At 41.8% G+C, this 16,959-nt stretch overlaps 1 protein-coding gene across 1 annotated transcript in view; it reads right to left on the reverse strand.

The window, feature by feature from the left end:
• Positions 1-16,959, reverse strand: part of LGR4 (leucine rich repeat containing G protein-coupled receptor 4) — an 87,299-nt gene that overhangs the window by 22,425 nt on the left and 47,915 nt on the right. Inside the window, exons 3-4 of the mRNA XM_079965163.1 lie at positions 5,370-5,441; positions 4,376-4,447 (exon numbers count right to left, since the gene is read on the reverse strand). Of these exons, the coding sequence (XP_079821289.1) occupies positions 4,376-4,447; positions 5,370-5,441 (144 nt within the window). The remainder of the gene's footprint in view (positions 1-4,375; positions 4,448-5,369; positions 5,442-16,959) is intronic.

The raw sequence follows: 16,959 nt of genomic DNA on the forward strand, positions 1-16,959 counted from the left end.
CTGAATGTACTGAGAACATAAGAAGAATCCTGCTGGATCAGACCAAAGGCTACCCAGTCCAGCATTCTGTTCCTATGTTGGCCAACCACATGCCTATGGGAATCTTGTAGGCAAGACCTGAGGGTATCTGTGCTCTCCTCCACTTGTGATTCCCAACAGCTGTTATTCAGAGGCAAACTGACTCAGACAATGGAGGTAGAACATAGTTATCATTGCTAGTAACCACCGATACTGAGATTTAGGAGCTTGTGGTAGTAGTCTGCTCCTCCCGCCCCAGAGCACGTGCCAGCAAGGAGAAAGCAGGGAATGACACATCAGGAAAGTTCACTGAAGGTTACAACAGCAGCAACTGGCAAGATGTTTTTCTGAAGCAGTAAAGGAAGCAATAGGAATATACTAATTTATGAGTGGCTTGTGGACTTGAGTATCCAAACTGGCATATAGGCATATAACAACAACAAATAATAATAATACACTTAAATATTAAAGTATTATTGCTCAAAACCGAGTAGCAGCAAATATAAAGCAGCAGATAAAAATCAAGAGCTACTAAAACAACACAACAACTGAATGAGATTATGACGCACGCATAACACTTCACAATTTCCATTTCTGCAGCACTACAGCCTGCCAGTTCTGTCTCAAAAGAATTAGGAGGATGTTGTAAATGATGTTATAGAGTACAATGGAGGGGAATGAGTACATTTAGATCACGTATGTGTTCTCTATTCTCAGTAGATTGTTCTGTTCACTCTTGCGATTTAATCTCTCATGACTCTCTTCATTTGCTTTGCTGCTGTGGTACAGTATTTACATGGCTCAGGAAATCTAATAGCATTATTCCAGCAGTGAAACAGGAGATATTGACACAAGCCGTCATCTCAGAGTGTACATTTGAGATAAAACCGCTGCAGGACAACAGACGTCTGGAGTGAACTTTGTTCTTTTTAAGTGCTACTTCAAAAACCACAAGGAAATCACTCCAATGACTGCAAAGTAGTTATTAGATTTAAGAGGGGAGCACTGATAAGGCTGGATACAACAGAAATTGCATCATGGCAAGGACAACAAATCCACTCTTGAGTTAACAAGCACTTTCCCAGCTGTATTACTTGTAGGTATGGCATGCCAGCTGTATTACTTGTAGGTATAGCAGACCTTGCCATAGCTCAATACAGCCTATTTAATAAATGCTAGCACACCCACAGCTGGCAGTCGAGCAGTGACTTTATGAAGCAAACACATCAATTCTGTGGCCTTCTTGGAGTTACCAACTGTGTCACAAGAGACCAAGTGCATGAGTGCAAACACAGATTACACACGTTTAGTTTTACACTTTTAAAAGGGGCCACAAAACCTTTCTTGGCATTTGTGTTATGTATTAATCTTTTACTCACTTGTCACTGAAATTGGTAAGGCCAATATACCTAAAATATTGTCTCACCCCTTAGATACTCAATAGATCACTGCGCTCTGCATGAGAGGGCTTCCTGCAGACACAATTTTATCAGGGGGTCTATTCTGTATGATATAGGAAGAAGGCCGTTATTATGCCCCCTACCCTTCAGAACTCTCTCCCATTATAGATCTGAAAGAAGGAGATAGGGACAAGGAAAGAGGCAGTTCCGGTTTAGGTGAAAGAAGATTGTTAATGGTTTTATATCCACTGGGATATAACCAGCGTTTTATATGATGAACATACCTTGCAATGACAGACCAGTAACAGCTATTGTGTTTTTCATTTTTTACTGCCCATCAATTGGGCCAATATTGAGAACTGGTAAACTCTTTAACAAAAGCTTAGATAGGATGAAAATGTTATCTGTCTTTTTCAGACAACCTGAACCTCAGTACATCAAGGGCTACCAAAATGGTTTGTACATACACAAACCATACTCATGAAATTCTGAGGTGGTGAAATACGTTTTGTCACGAAGAAAAAATCCCCCTAAAGCTTCCTTCCTATAAAGTTGGGAATACTGCCAGGCAACCAGCTAAGTAACGTTTAAACTTGAAGATTTTGGACTGAGATGACAGCTACGTAAATCTTTTTCAAAGAAAAGGAGGGAGGGAGAACAGAGTGAGACCAGCAATTTTCTAGTGTTTTACATGTAAAAGCGTTATCTGCTTTAACACTGCACACCTCAAATACTTTCAAAACATTTCTATCTGGAACAAATCCTTACCCAAAAGGTCAGTTTCTAATAATGCTATAGTACTACTACATGCATCAAACCATTTAAAGTTCTTTTTAGGCAAGTCCTACAGGGACGTGGGCGGCACTGTGGGTTAAACCACAGAGCCTAGGACTTGCCGATCAGAAGGCCGGCGGTTAGAATCCCTGCGACGGGGTGAGCTCCCGTTGCCCGGTCCCTGCTCCTGCCAACCTAGCAGTTCGAAAGCACATCAAAGTGCAAGTAGATAAATAGGTACCGCTCCGGCGGGAAGGTAAACGGTGTTTCCGTGTGCTGCTCTTGTTCACCAGAAGCGGCTTAGTCATGCTGGCCACATGACCCAGAAGCTGTACGCCGGCTCCCTCTGCCAATAAAGCAAGATGAGTGCCGCAACCCCAGAGTCGGCCACGACTGGACCTAATGGTCAGGGGTCCCTTTACCTTTACCTGTACAGGCTCCACAACTGACAATATTTGAACACCCTCCAAGCACACAGTATACAGTAATCAAGCTGATGAGACAGCTGTTGCCAAAATGAATCTCCTCTCGCCATCATTCATGCCTTTGTAAACTTGAGGCTAGACTTCTATAATACATTCTATGAGAAGCTGCCCTTGATGGCTGTTCAGTAGCTGCAGATAACAAGCCACCCTAACTGCAGACAGAGCAGAGCTGCCAGGAGCACACTGACACGACTGCTCTATTGTTTGGACAGGCTGGTCCGTCATGGCAAAGTATGTTCAGCATACTTCCAATGGATATAAAATCATTAATAGCCTTCTTCCACCTTAACAGAAACTGCCTCTTTCCTTGTTCCTATCTTTTTCTTTCAGATCTACTGTATAGCAAGAGTCTTTGGTGTTTACCAGCTGTGCACCAAGATACAATTGCAATAGTATACAATAAGGTATTCTCAGTTTTTGCTTGAAAATGTTGAACACCCTTGTCTTGAAGGCAACTTCTTCCAATAACATAATCTGTTGTGTGGATTTTAACTAGTTGATTTTAGGACAATTTTAATGCATTCTATAGTCAGAAATCAAAGACAAAAGTATGTTAGCCACAACAAATTGCATAAATACTAAAGAACATATACACAGAAACTTGCCTTTGCAGCTGAAGCATAATTCTGTCAATAAAGGAAGCCCTAAACTATGGTAGCCATTCTGTTGGTGGCGGGTGACTGGAGACTGTTACGTCGTTGAATACAAATGAATTTCTTTTGCAAAACAGCTTGCAGACCTGAAAGCATTTCTGAACTTCCTTAGACCATTCTGAATCAACAAATGTGCTGGAGGACTTGAATTATAGGTCAAAAGGATTAACATGAATTATTTTTCTCTCTCAAGCCAAATCCATACATTTTCAATGACATTTTTTGCGTTTTTGTCCTGTGCTTCAATAATGACCTAGTAGGATCACAAAGGAATTGCACTTGAGAAAATTCCCCTTCCAAAGACTCAGAACTGGGCTGAGACTGAAGTGCTATGGAAAAAATGTTTAATATCTTCACAATAGATCAAGGGTGGGGCCTATTTCAGCCAGATGCAGGGAAATTTGTTTTATTGGTTTTTAAAACTGAATTTTAAAGTGTTGTAAACTGCCCTGGGATCTGATGGTCCAGGGCAGTAGTAGTAGTACTGATAACAATTTGAACTTGGTCAGTCTCCTGACAGTCTGCATTCCAACGATGGGTGAAGCAAAAACTACACACATCACTGTCACAAACACATGCACCAGACACGCAGACACACAACACTCTCTCCCTCACACAAACACAGTCACACACTCATATATCCATACACTCTGACACACAATGAATACACAAACACAATATTTTCAGCTCTTCTCCACTCCAGGACTGTGGTAGTTGTAAAGATATATTTGCCTGCTCATTAGAGAGAGAAAAACCCCAATTGATTATGATCATGTATCCCCACATGAGCACAAAGCACCTGTAACAATTCCATTTAAAAAACCCTTTCACTCACTGTGAAGTTTTTCTGATTGTTTTAGAAAGTTTTGCATTTGCAAACAGCATGAGCAATACCCTTCCAAATGCATTTAGAATAATTAAGAGTTATTCATGTACAGAGCTGTATGAGCTGCTTCCAGCTTCCAGAATGCAAGGTATGTTCAGAGAGATGTGAAAATAGGAAAGAAAACAGATGCAGGAGCAGAGAATTCTCAAGGAAACTTACAAGGACTGTAGTCCGCTGAGTCCCCTGATGGCCTCATTGGGAACGGTTTTCAACTGATTGTTCTGCAGAGTGCTGTAAAAAGAAAAGGTGGGGGGGGGGGATAAGAACATGAACAGAATAAACAGATTGGACAAGTCTCTCAACTGACATTCACAAATTCAGTACAGTTTGTTCCCATTGTACTTCTTGTCTATGTCCCCTCCCTGGAATTCTGAACTAAATGACAGTTCAATATAGCCTGAGCCCTGTGCCTAGTGAGGAAAAAAAATCCATATTCTCTTGAGATCATACAAGGGAGAGAGACGAGAGAGACGAGGTCCAGTAAGCCACCAAAAAATGAGTTCAGAAACACATCCTTTAGCCTACTGATTAGTGTTTCTTCACCTCAAAACATCTACGCCTGGAGTATAATCAGAAGCTCTGAGACATGTAAACAGGATTCCCTGTTACACGTTAAATTCTGAGGCTTCATTCATAGTGAACAACTGAGACAAAACCTATGGAGGCTGACCTATGCAAAAAGGACTTGGTGTATGAAGTCCCTACACAATTGTGGTGATGTTCAGCTTGCCATTACAGTCGTGGTGGTGGGACTTGAATTTTTGGTTAAAAGGAAAAGATAGCAACTTCATTGCAAGCTGCTTCACCCAAACAATTTCATACAGGGCAACTCCCACGTAGTTCTAATTCAAGCTAATACCATAGTGCTCTATGCATGCGTGCATGGCCCTCAGAACCACACATTGACCCCCAATTAAATGAAGCAATAAACATTTAAACGAAGTTGCAACCAGCCACCCACAGTTTAATCCTCCACTGGAATTGTTTAAAAAGTGACAAGGCAATAGAACTTTTCCTGTTACTGCCTCTGCACTGTCCAAAAAAAATCCTAGAACAAAATACACAATTCCGCTCATTCCGTCAGTGAATATGCTGACTGGACAAGAAAGAAGTAAAGAATTACCCCATGAAGCTCTGAAATTTGATTACTTACAGAACTTTGAGCTCCTTCAACCCAGACAAGGCCTTCGGATGAATAAAAGCGAGGTCATTGCCAGCCAGCCGTCTGGAAAAGATTGCAGTAATAATAATAGGCTACAAAAATACAGCATATTTCTAAGTGTCTAATGCATTAAATCATCAGGACATCAAAACATTCATCAAGCAACCGGCGTGCTCTGCATTCGATTGTACCACATTTCCTTTCACTAGCACTCACTCAACTCGTGCATTTTTAAGTAACCATTGTGCGTGGAGTTCTCAGAGTCGGTGTTTACAAGTAACATTTAAACTACAAGTGTCAAGCCACAACTACCACATTATGAATTGTAGCCTACTACCACATTTCTATTCCACTCTAGATAACACAGCCTTCAACTATTGGGGCCAAGGATCCACTCTTAAAAGGGTTTTGAGCAGTAGGATAAAGGTGCCCAGCCAAGTTACTCATGTCAATTCTGCGTGGAGGTGGGAAATTTTGGTGTTTTTTTTTATAATATTTATTAAGGGTTTTTTAGTTACAACACACAAAACAAAACATACAGAAATATCACATTTTATAACATATTTTCTTGTCCTCTTTGGACTTCCTCACATCTCCCGCTCCTGCGTTCCAAATTTATAAAAATTAAACCAGCAATTTATCACCTTGTCCCCACCTTACAATCTAATTTTCCAATGTCATATCTTAAATTTTAGATATATTCATTTTACTCTTTAAAACATTTAAACTTAGCCTAAAGGAGGTGGGAAATTTTGTGCCAAACAGGTGCTGCCTCTTAAAAAAAAAAAAAATTAAGGCGACACATTAGATGTGTCAGTCTAATTCTAACAGAAAATTTCAAATCCCTTACTGCAATCTGTTTATCTTTTTTCTGCATGCTTAGAAGCAACTGCTCTCTCCATACATAGCTCTCTCTGTTTATTTGAAGATTATGGGTTTTTAAAATCTCCATTCTATAGGCCAGCAAATTCCAAACTTCGTAAATATCCACCGTAGATCCAGATACTGTTTCAACCATTAAACAAACCAAAGTTCCTCAAGTCTGAACCTCACAATGAACTGTTGTTAGTTGAAAACCCAAAGTGGATCTCCTCCTGACAGGCATAACCAAGGAGGAGCTAAAGGTGCAGCTCAAGTAGTATGTGAAGCAGAAAACCTTGGTTTTCCATTCTCTCTGAAAAGAGCTATTGTACATGTATGTATGTGTATTTATGCCCAAGAAGAAAAAAGGACTCTCCACCACACCCAAGTAACCATCACAGAAACAGCTTTGAGATGGAGTTATCCCATTTATCTTTTATGTGTTCTCTTCAAACATTTATTTAGTAGTAAGTCTGTTGTTATATGGTCCAATTCCTGTCAACTGCTGATGCTTGTAACACTAGATGTTTTATTTAGGAAAGCGATAAGAAAATGCCAAACACCTGGTTATTCCTGGCTGCCAACACGAACAACAGATCATTTTCGGCCAAATTGGTTGCTTCCTTGTTTGCTTTAATGCCTCGGCTAAGATCTGAAGATGCTAGTGCAGATTAAATAATGCCACCGAGAAAAATACAATAGGGATGTTTGTACAAAATAAGTCTTATTGCACTTAGAAATTGAAAACGGTTTGTATATATTCTGTTCCCTACCAGTTCCTTTTTTGTCTTTGTACCATGGCTATTACATTTTTAGGCTGCTTTAACCTATAAACAGTGTGTAGAAAATTGTAGGTGCTTTTAAAGTGGTAAACCATCACAATCAATGCAAGTTAACTTACTGATGACTAACTTGTCCCATTGATTTCAATTTGATTAATGCAGAGAGGGCTGGATGAGTGTATACAGAAACTAGCCTACTGCACAAAGCTAACATTTATTTTCATCACTTTATCCACCTTTTCCTCTGGTCCCCCTGACTACTGATATGCGGCCCCTGGAAATTGGCACAGAAAAATGCAACCCTCAAGGTGAGATAGATTCCTCACCCCTGCCATTTAATTAATAAATCTGGTTAAACCATAAAGGTTGTTTTTCAATTCATTTGCTTTAACTTTTCTTTTTAGTTGTTCTTATTATACTGCATACATTGCCTTGATACATATGGGTGCAACCAACAGGGCAGAGCATACACTGAGCTAGTGATAGCGGCAGTCATTGCTAAATCTCTAGATCAGAGCTTTCCAAACTGTGTGTCATGACATGTTAGTGTGTCAGTTGCAGTGTGTAGGTGTGTTGCGTGAATGCTCCCCTGCATTCTTCCCAGGACTGGAAAGAGGTTAGTTTAACCTTCGGTTTGCCAGTAAAACTGAATTACTGTGTCGCGAAATGATGCGTGTCTAAAAAGTGTGTCACCAACAGGAAAAGTTTGGAAAGCTCTGTTCTAGATGTTTAGTCTTCTGGATATCTGAGAAGTGGATGCTGAAGTCTATGAATTAGAAGTGCATATTTTTCCAGCCAGAGGGGTACTTGCTTTATTTATTAATTTGGAATACAAAGTTTGTGATACTTTAGAATACTGACTTTTAGCCAAGATACGTGTTTTCTTGTAGAAAAGTTGTAACGAGCATGAAAACACAGATGGTGCACATGTCAATCGGGATGGAACAGGCTCACACATCATAAACCCTGTGAGTGGTTCCAATCCACTGGATTTCTGGGGAGAAAAGGCCTGTCAACTGTGCGGATGGGGGAGTTTCTCCTTCTTTCCTTTGATCGGGGATAACCAATGTGGTGTCCTCCTGGTGTTATTGGACTACAACTCCCAGCATCCCTGGCGACTGCCCATGCTTGCTGGAATGGCTGTGAGTTACAGTTCTAAGGATCTCAGATGGCCGCTCCACAGTAATTTGGAGCAGAGCTTTTTATGTGGCTGTCCCTGTTCTGAGGGGAAACCATTCCTGTCAAGATATGGCAGGTGCCATTTTCTGGAAACAATTTAAGGCATTTTTGTTCCAACAAGCTTTCTGAGCTGGATAAATAGGTATCTACTATACATGTCTACCTTGTATTGTTTTAAAGTTTATCTGTGTTGTCTTTAACTTTTAAAAGTTGCTTTTATTTTATTTTGTACATCGCCTTGAGATGGGTGTGGAAGGAAATTAAAAATAATTCCAAGTAATTCCTTTACAGTAGAACCTTGGGTTACAAACACCTCAGGTTACAGACTCCGCTAACCCAGAAGTAGTACCTTGGGTTAAGAACTTTATCTCAGGATGAGAACAGAAATCACGTAGCGGCAGCACGGCAGCAGCGGGAGGCCCCATTAGCTAAAGTGGTACCTCAGGTTAAGAACAGTTTCAGGTTAAGAATGGACCTCCAGAATGAATTAAGTTTGTAACCAGAGGTACCACTGTATGCATCTTTTACCATGCACCATAGCTGGGTCCACACTTATACTATTACGAGGAAAGATGTGAAATGATGCTTGGGCAGTTATTTACTTTATGATATAACAGTTACTTTGAAGATAAGGCTGCTTACTTGCTCTAATTCTTTTTACTAATCTAAACCAACAGGCATTTGCTCTTTTCCTTCTCCTTAACTCACAGGCTGCACAGACAACTTCACCTTAAGTCTTGATTTTGTCAGGATTCTCTTTACCCCACTTAATTTACATGCTTCATCTAGGTTCTATTTGAAGTTTTGTTTCTGATCAGGGACTCATTGCTTTTGTGGAGACAACCACCACCAACTGACAATCCGGATTCAGTTGTCTTGGAAAACTGCAGGTAGAGCCTCTCTTCCTAGCTTTAGCCTTCAGTGATTTTAACTTGGTTGTTGTTAAGTTGTGGGTTGACATAGCAGACGACACAGCGATTTCTCCAAGTAGCTCTTTATTTTGTAAGCTGGACTAAAACTGACTGCAAACAGCTCAGCCGGCCTGCTTTTATAGGCAGCCGGCTGTCAACATTGTAGCAACAACAGCCCAGCGTTTCCCGCCTAAAATAACTGACGTGGACCTGAGTGAAAACTATCTACAGACCTGAGTGAAAACTATATACAGTATCCCCCTGCTGGCCCAGGGTGAAACTTCACTACATAACACCCCTCCCCACCGAGATAAGGCGTTAGTTACAATTGTAATGGTTTCCTTATATACAGCACTACGCGTAATGGTTCAATTAGGCACAAAAGCATATCGGTTACATTTCCCATACTTAGACCAACAGTGATACATGTCCAACAACATAGTCCTTTAAATAAGTTGGGCGCTTGGAAACTCTGCCAGACCCTCAGTCTCTGCGTTAGAGATGCAGTTGATGCCGGTGACTTCCAGGCCGAGGGCATCAAACCAGTCTAGCCCTAGGAGGCTTGGCCGCTGACCTTCGACCACCACCAACCGGAGCAGGCCCGAAAAATCCTTGAAGGCAATCCGGAACCGGCCAACGCCTACCACGGGAATGTCATTTCCCTGGTAGTCTCTCAGGTGTACGCGGTGAGAGTCGAGTTGCCTTTTGGACACTCTGGGTACCAGTCTTTTGATGGTGCTCCATGACACAATGGACAGGGCAGACCCGGTGTCGATCTCCATGTCACATGGAGCTCCTTCAATGAGCACAGTGACGTTCAGCTTGCGTCGCGTAGGCGAGTCGGTTTGGCCAATCGTGGTTCCAGACGGGCAGCGGCAGTTGGTGAGAGCGAAACAACTTTCCTTGGCAGACTGGAGTGAAGACTTGGACTTGCGAGTCGAAGAAGGGGGGGTGTCAGACGGAGCCGATCGGCAGACCTTAGCGATGTGGCCCCTTCTGGAACACTTCCTACAGATGGCGTCTCTGAATCGACACTTGGCACGGGAATGGTTGCCTCCGCAGCCGGCACATTCTGGTTGGCCCTTGGACTTCTGTTGGAACTTCCTGCGCTCCCGCTTTGTCTGGTGCACGTCATCATCTTCACTGGAGGATGCCTCATCACTGCTGGCCTCTTCATGATGCACCGGAACTGGCTCCCTAGCAAGACGCGGGCTGCTGGACTTGCAGATCTCCTGGGCGGAGCGTTCAGCAGCTTCTGAGGCCACAGCCTCCTCAATGGCTTTCTGTAGCGTGAGGTCTGGCTTGGCGAGGAGACGCCGTTGCAGATGGATGTCCCGGACCCCGCAGACGATTCGATCCATCAGGGCATCGTCTAAGTCTCGGAACTCACAGTGCATTGCAGCCTGTCGCAGGGCGGTGGTGTAGTTGTTGATTGACTCCCCCTCTGCCTGGTTCCGGTGGTAGAACGCATGGCGGGCAGCAATCTTGGACGGCTTTGGTGCGTAGTGGTTGCGGAGCTTCTCTTGGATCGTGTCCCATGGTGTTGCCTGGACTGCTTCAGGCGCAACCAATGCTCGGGCCGTCTCAAACACCTCAGGCCCACAGAGGCTGAGGAATAGGCCCCGCTTCCGATCCTTTGATACTGCTGTCAGCTCGTTGGCTTGGAGGTAGCAGTCGAACCGAGCGAGGTAGGAGTCCCATGATTCAGAGGCTGGCGCAAATGGCGGTAGAGGCACAAGTGAAGCCATGATTCTGATGCCGGCGTGAAGGGCGATGAATGGAACACAGTGCTCTTAGCCAGAACAGTCAGCTCTGAATTGGTTCTGTCCAGTGATTTCGCTCAGTGATTTCGCTCTGTGATTCAGCTCAGTTCAGAGGCTGGCCGCATCTGGCTATGCTCTGATGTCCATCGATCCCATCCTCGTCGCCAGTGTTAAGTTGTGGGTTGACATAGCAGACGACACAGCGATTTCTCCAAGTAGCTCTTTATTTTGTAAGCTGGAATAAAACTGACTGCAAACAGCTCAGCCGGCCTGCTTTTATAGGCAGCCGGCTGTCAACATTGTAGCAACAACAGCCCAGCGTTTCCCACCTAAAATAACTGACGTGGACCTGAGTGAAAACTATCTACAGACCTGAGTGAAAACTATATACAGTATCCCCCTGCTGGCCCAGGGTGAAACTTCACTACATAACAGTTGTCTTTGCACCTTCCTGTTGAACAGCTGCCTGGTGCCAGAATACTCTCTCAGATCTCAGAAGCACACTTGCTACCTTTTCAGCCCCCAGCTGCAGACTCTTCTGAGCAGGGGCAGCCCATCTAGTTTTGCCACCGAAGGTGAAACAGCAGTGGCGATGGGCAGATGCCCATGGAGGTGCTCCTTGGATTCTGCTGCCTACGGTGGCTGCCTCAGTCTGCCTCATGAATGGGCCGGCCCTGCTCATGAGTCTTGACAACACTGACAACACTGTTCAGAGTGCTGTGACTGCCGTATTATTCTATTCCCTCAGAACCATCTAATCTTAAGGAATTTCAGCATCTCACTGGACTCTATCGGAAGACCAATGAATTTAAATAGGAAGTCCCGCTAAGGGACCTATGACAGATTGCTCTTTTTGGATTCTACTGATCCATACAAAAACTGAATTCTACTGCAAAATGTCATAATGGTGGAAGTTGTACAGTTACCTCTTTAATAAATGTGTCAGCCTAACTGCTTCCTGGAAGATGGCCAACTGAAGAACCCCCTATACACTGTAAATCACAGGCTTAGGTTAGAAGTAAACTGCCTGCCACACACACCAAACACTTTAAATAAAACATTTTCACATTTGAAATTCTCTCAGTGTTACAGTTTCCCTACAGAGGCACACTGACATCATGGCTAGAAATCATCATCAGAAAGTTTATGGTTATTTTGCACATTCTGTGGCACAAATTCTACATTTCAGGGAATTTTAAAGACTTTCTGCCCTCAGGTCCCACTTGAAAGGACAGAGAAAGTTACTGAGGCCCAGTATTCACAAAAGGGTGGTGTAAGGATGGAGCCAGACACAAAATGGAAAGCAATTAATGTCATCATTTTAACCCCTCCTTAAAAAATGGCTGAATTCTACACCACAATTATTTCCTTGTGGTAAGGAGTGCCATAGTTCCTCAAGTTAAGTACAGACTTTGGCTCTCTGAGTGAGACATCCTCCCCATTTTAGGCAGAATTTGCCACGTCCAGAGAGTCTAAGCAGAAGTAGAGAAGACTTTTTATTTCATATTCCCCTCTCCATGCTTCTTAGTTCTCACCTGTCATCTCTTATCTCCTACTGTATTTATTTGCACAGTGCCTAGATAAACACAAGAGGCAGTAATAGTCACCAACTTGGATGGCTTTAAAAGACTAGACAAATTCATGGAGATAGAGGCCCTGCTCCAACACCACCTTTGTAGCTTAGCTTAGTAGCACCAAGGTCCTGTCCTATTCCTTGTTCTCTCTGCTGCTGCCGCCATCCACTCATGTGTTACTGAGGGCAATGGGCACAGGACTCCCACTGCCTTACAGTGGTCTCCTTGGAAGTAGGGAAACAGCCAGCTAAATTCAAAGTCTCCTGCTTAGCAACTTCAACCCATCTCCTCTCCTTCATTTCCCAGGCATCTCAACAACTAAGATGCTCTAGCAGTCTAAGTCGCATGGGAGGACAACTAGCCCATGAGTGTGTTCAGAAACCAGTACAGCCCAGAGATCCAATTCAGCAGTGTATTCAAAAGAAATATATGTAATAAGGAAGAGGGGGAGAAATAGCAAGCTTCGTTTGTTTCAGTATTATGACATGAGAGGGGAGGAAAGCAAACATATTTTTATCCACTTCCTCCACACCATGCCTGATTTTATAAACCTCTATCAAGCTCCCTTACACCTTATTTTACAAAAAGGTTACTACATTTTATTCATTATGCTGACTGAATGAAAGAGTTGTCATACAAAGAAGCAATTTTAGCCTGCCTTCAAATAGCTGGCAAAATATGTAAACTGAATCCCTTACCTGCTCAGGTCTTTATTAACTGCTATAATGCTAGAACAGCAGACATCCTCTAAGCAAAGAAGTGCAGCCTGATCCTATACTTGTGTACTTGGGAATTAAATATCCCTGTGCTTAGCAGGGATTACTCCCAGGTGAGTGTGTATAGCATTATAACCTTATATTCTCTGCTGATTGGTTAGAATTCATATGAATAAAAACCTCTTACTTTTCCCCATATGATTTTTATTTTATTTTTGTAATTTGGTGTGCATGATATTTTATTGGACATTCACTTCTGCATGTCTTAGGCATTCAACACTCAAACTAAGCACATCTGTCTTGTCTGGCTGATGATATCTATTAAGATATTAGTGAGTTGAATTACACTAATCATCACTGTAAAATTACATTACCACTATTTCCAGCATTTTAGAAAGAACCCAATGATCAAGGCCCCCCATCTTAAAAATGTTCGTAATCCAACACACAAATAAACCTATTTGCCATCATTTTCTGGAAAATTAATTGGCACAAGTTGTTTTCATATTTGAATATGGAAATCACAACACATGAATCAAAACAGTCGCACACCACCATAACGAAATAGATTTTGGCTAAAGTGTTGCTATAGAACACTAATTGCATAAAATCAGAGTTTAAATGTATTTCTATTTAACAAAAGTTATTTTTATTATATTAATATATTATTAAAATGTATTCCTAAGGGGCTATAGACATTATTGCCAGAATAAAAAAGAACAAAGAATGTCAAATTCTGCACTCCAAATAGCATTGGGGGAGGAGGTAAATACCAGTATGGTTTTCTTAATTTGCATAATTATACAGAAGTAGGAGCAACTATATAGTTGAAGCAGCACTCTTTTCAGTCTTTAATTTGGGTTTTTCAAAACAGTAGTCTTCCATGCGACATAGCAAGCCAATTCTGAAACTGGGAGAACCTTCCAAAAGCAGCTTGTGATATAGCATGGTAGGCTGCTGTCTAAGTGAGAAAAAAGTAAAACATTCTACTATGCATTCCCTTGGACACACCTCAAATAATTCACTGGATACTATCTATAAATACCAAGGAATAACTATGTAATATGAATCACCAGAATAAGAAAGTAGTTCTGCTATCCATCTGAACAATATCATCAACTAAACCAAGGTAAGACTACCTAAACACACACACACACACACACACACACACGAGAGAGAGAGAGAGAGAGAGAGAGAGAGAACATGAACGACAGTAGTGTTTATAAAAAATGTGATTTCTTTCTCCTCTTACTTGCCTAAAAAGTTTCAATGTGAACATGAAGACCAGAGACAACTACTGGTAGCAGCACAAAACTGATTTCCCCTGTTAAGGGTAAGACAACATTTTTCCTGAAGCAGATCAACCAACATATTCACACCAAACAGAAGACACATTTCATATTACACAATGTTACATAGCATAACTTTGGTTGCACCATATATATTCTCATCATTGTTGACTACCTAAACTCTTGCTAGGGTTGAGGAGAGCAAGCAGTGTTTCATTTTATTCCTTATTTGTACCCCTTCACTCCTTCATGTATTTATTCTTACTCTGTTGATTTCCTCCTGGGCCTCTGCCAAAGATATTGACAGGTATGCTCCAGACCTATGTGCCTCTATGTAGTGAGTCAGTCAACTGCCTTAACCTAAGCTTGCAAGAACCTGTGAGACATCAGAAGGTCCAATACAACCTCAAGATGAGTTATGGCTAGACATTTCTGATAAGACAGGACTTGGAAATTTGGAGCATACAGTTGATTCTACTACTACTACTACTACTACTACTACTACTACTACTAATAATAATTTATTATTTATACCCTGCCCATCTGGCTGGGTTTCCCCAGCCACTCTGGGCGGCTTCCAAAAAAATATTAAAATACTGTAATACATCAAACATGTATCAAACAAATACCTAAGGAAACAGAATATGAACTGAGGCCCACAGCACTCCAACACACCACACAACCCTTGCCTGATGAAAGCTACCAAGTAAAGCCAAAGTTCAGAAGGAAGGGTAACCTTCACATCCACAAGCCTGTTTTTTATAAGTAGGGTTGTTTCAACTGTGGGAAGCATTTATACCTTCTACCTCCATTTCCAATCAAAAGAGAAAAGAGCAGTTAGAATGACATCCACAAAACAAGCCAAACTTCCAAGCTCAGAAATACAACATGACTTCTTCTTTTTTGTATGCTATTCTAATTGCTTGTTTCTTCTGATCAGTTAGACACACACACAAGTGTCCTATTTACTCAACTGATTTGCAGTGCAGAACAATTCAAAACTGCTTCGTTCACAGCAGAAAATGAAAATGCCACACACAGGTGATATGTCTTTAAAGTCACACAAAGGGCTCCGTGCTTCATTTCCTTCTATTTCAACAGATTACCAACCTCCTGGGAGTCCCTTTCTCTGCACCGGATAACATGGTGACCTCTTACTAGAACATATGGATGAAATGGCCCTCCTCCATAGCTATTATAAGCACCCATGAGCTCTGCAGCTGTACAAATATCATGCCTGAAGTTCAAGGAAAGTTTGAAAACCACATTTACTACAGCTGACATTTAAGTGGATTGACTGTACATTTTTCCCATAGAGAAACAATTAATATTTTCTACCCTAAAGTAGAATGACTGACCAATCTCCTCAAAGATTAAACGAAAGATTAAAGGGATAGTCTTGGCACTTTATTGACTTAGGCTATTTATAGGCCTATAACAAAAGGTGCTCTGGGTGGCTTGCTTGACAACCATATTAGTGATGCTCCAGCAGCAGAAGCAGAACCACTTCGTGACTTTTCTGACAGTTAGCGAAGCTCAAGTTCAGGGCAAATCTGCTCAACTATGTGAAACAAGCAGAAGATGCATGCGAACTGAAAAAAGCATAATTGTGAATGGCTCAACACAAACCCAGTATTATGACAACATGCTAAGAAGTGTTGAAATTGAGGAAAAACCTAGATTGTTGAGCTAAAACCTACATAACTTGAACTATTCATAAGCCCATATGCTCTGAAAGGTCCACTGGAAAATTTATGCTCATTGCAACACATAAAAAGTGGTTATGAAATCAATCTTAAGCAAGTTAACTAAAAACCTTAATGTTGATAGCGGAGACAAAGAGTGGAATTCAACATCCCATGGTGAACATCACATTAACACAAGCACTGTAGCTTCCAGATGGAACACTCCCTCTCTTCTCCCCTGCACAGTTCTGGAGGTGCTCCTGTGTTCCCCAAGACAATGTCAGGGGGTGCAAGGTAGGGGTACAGCCAAGGGATGCAGCTGCCCCCTAAATCAATTTTAAAAATACAAATCTGAGGTTCTGTCCCTCTCCTAACAAAAATCCTGCGCAAGTTCCATTGTGCAAGCACAAGTCCTCAGGCAGGGCACTGATTAGGGCTGCCATATGTCCAGACACAGCCAGGATTCAGCAGTTGGAAACAGTGTCAAGGCCGAAATCACTAAAATGCCCAGGAAAATCCAGATGTATGGCAACCCATGTCAGAAGTGTAGATTTTGGTGAATTTTCTTAAAAATAGCTCAAAAACTTCCTTTTTTTTTTTGAGATTTTGCAAAAAAGAAAGCGCACAACAACTTTGGGCCAAACTGAAAAAAGCTCAGTAACTTCCAAAACACAGTAGCATAAAAATAAAGCAAGAAACAAGGCAAACACAATACTGTTCAACATCAACACATAATAATAATAATAATAATAATAATAAAAACCTAATGAGAAGTGGGTGCTAAATACCAGCCTAGTGTCAGTTGGCATAACCCCTCTGGG

Source organism: Podarcis cretensis (assembly GCF_951804945.1).
Source record: "Podarcis cretensis genome assembly, chromosome: 1".
Taxonomy (NCBI): Eukaryota; Metazoa; Chordata; class Lepidosauria; order Squamata; family Lacertidae; genus Podarcis; species Podarcis cretensis.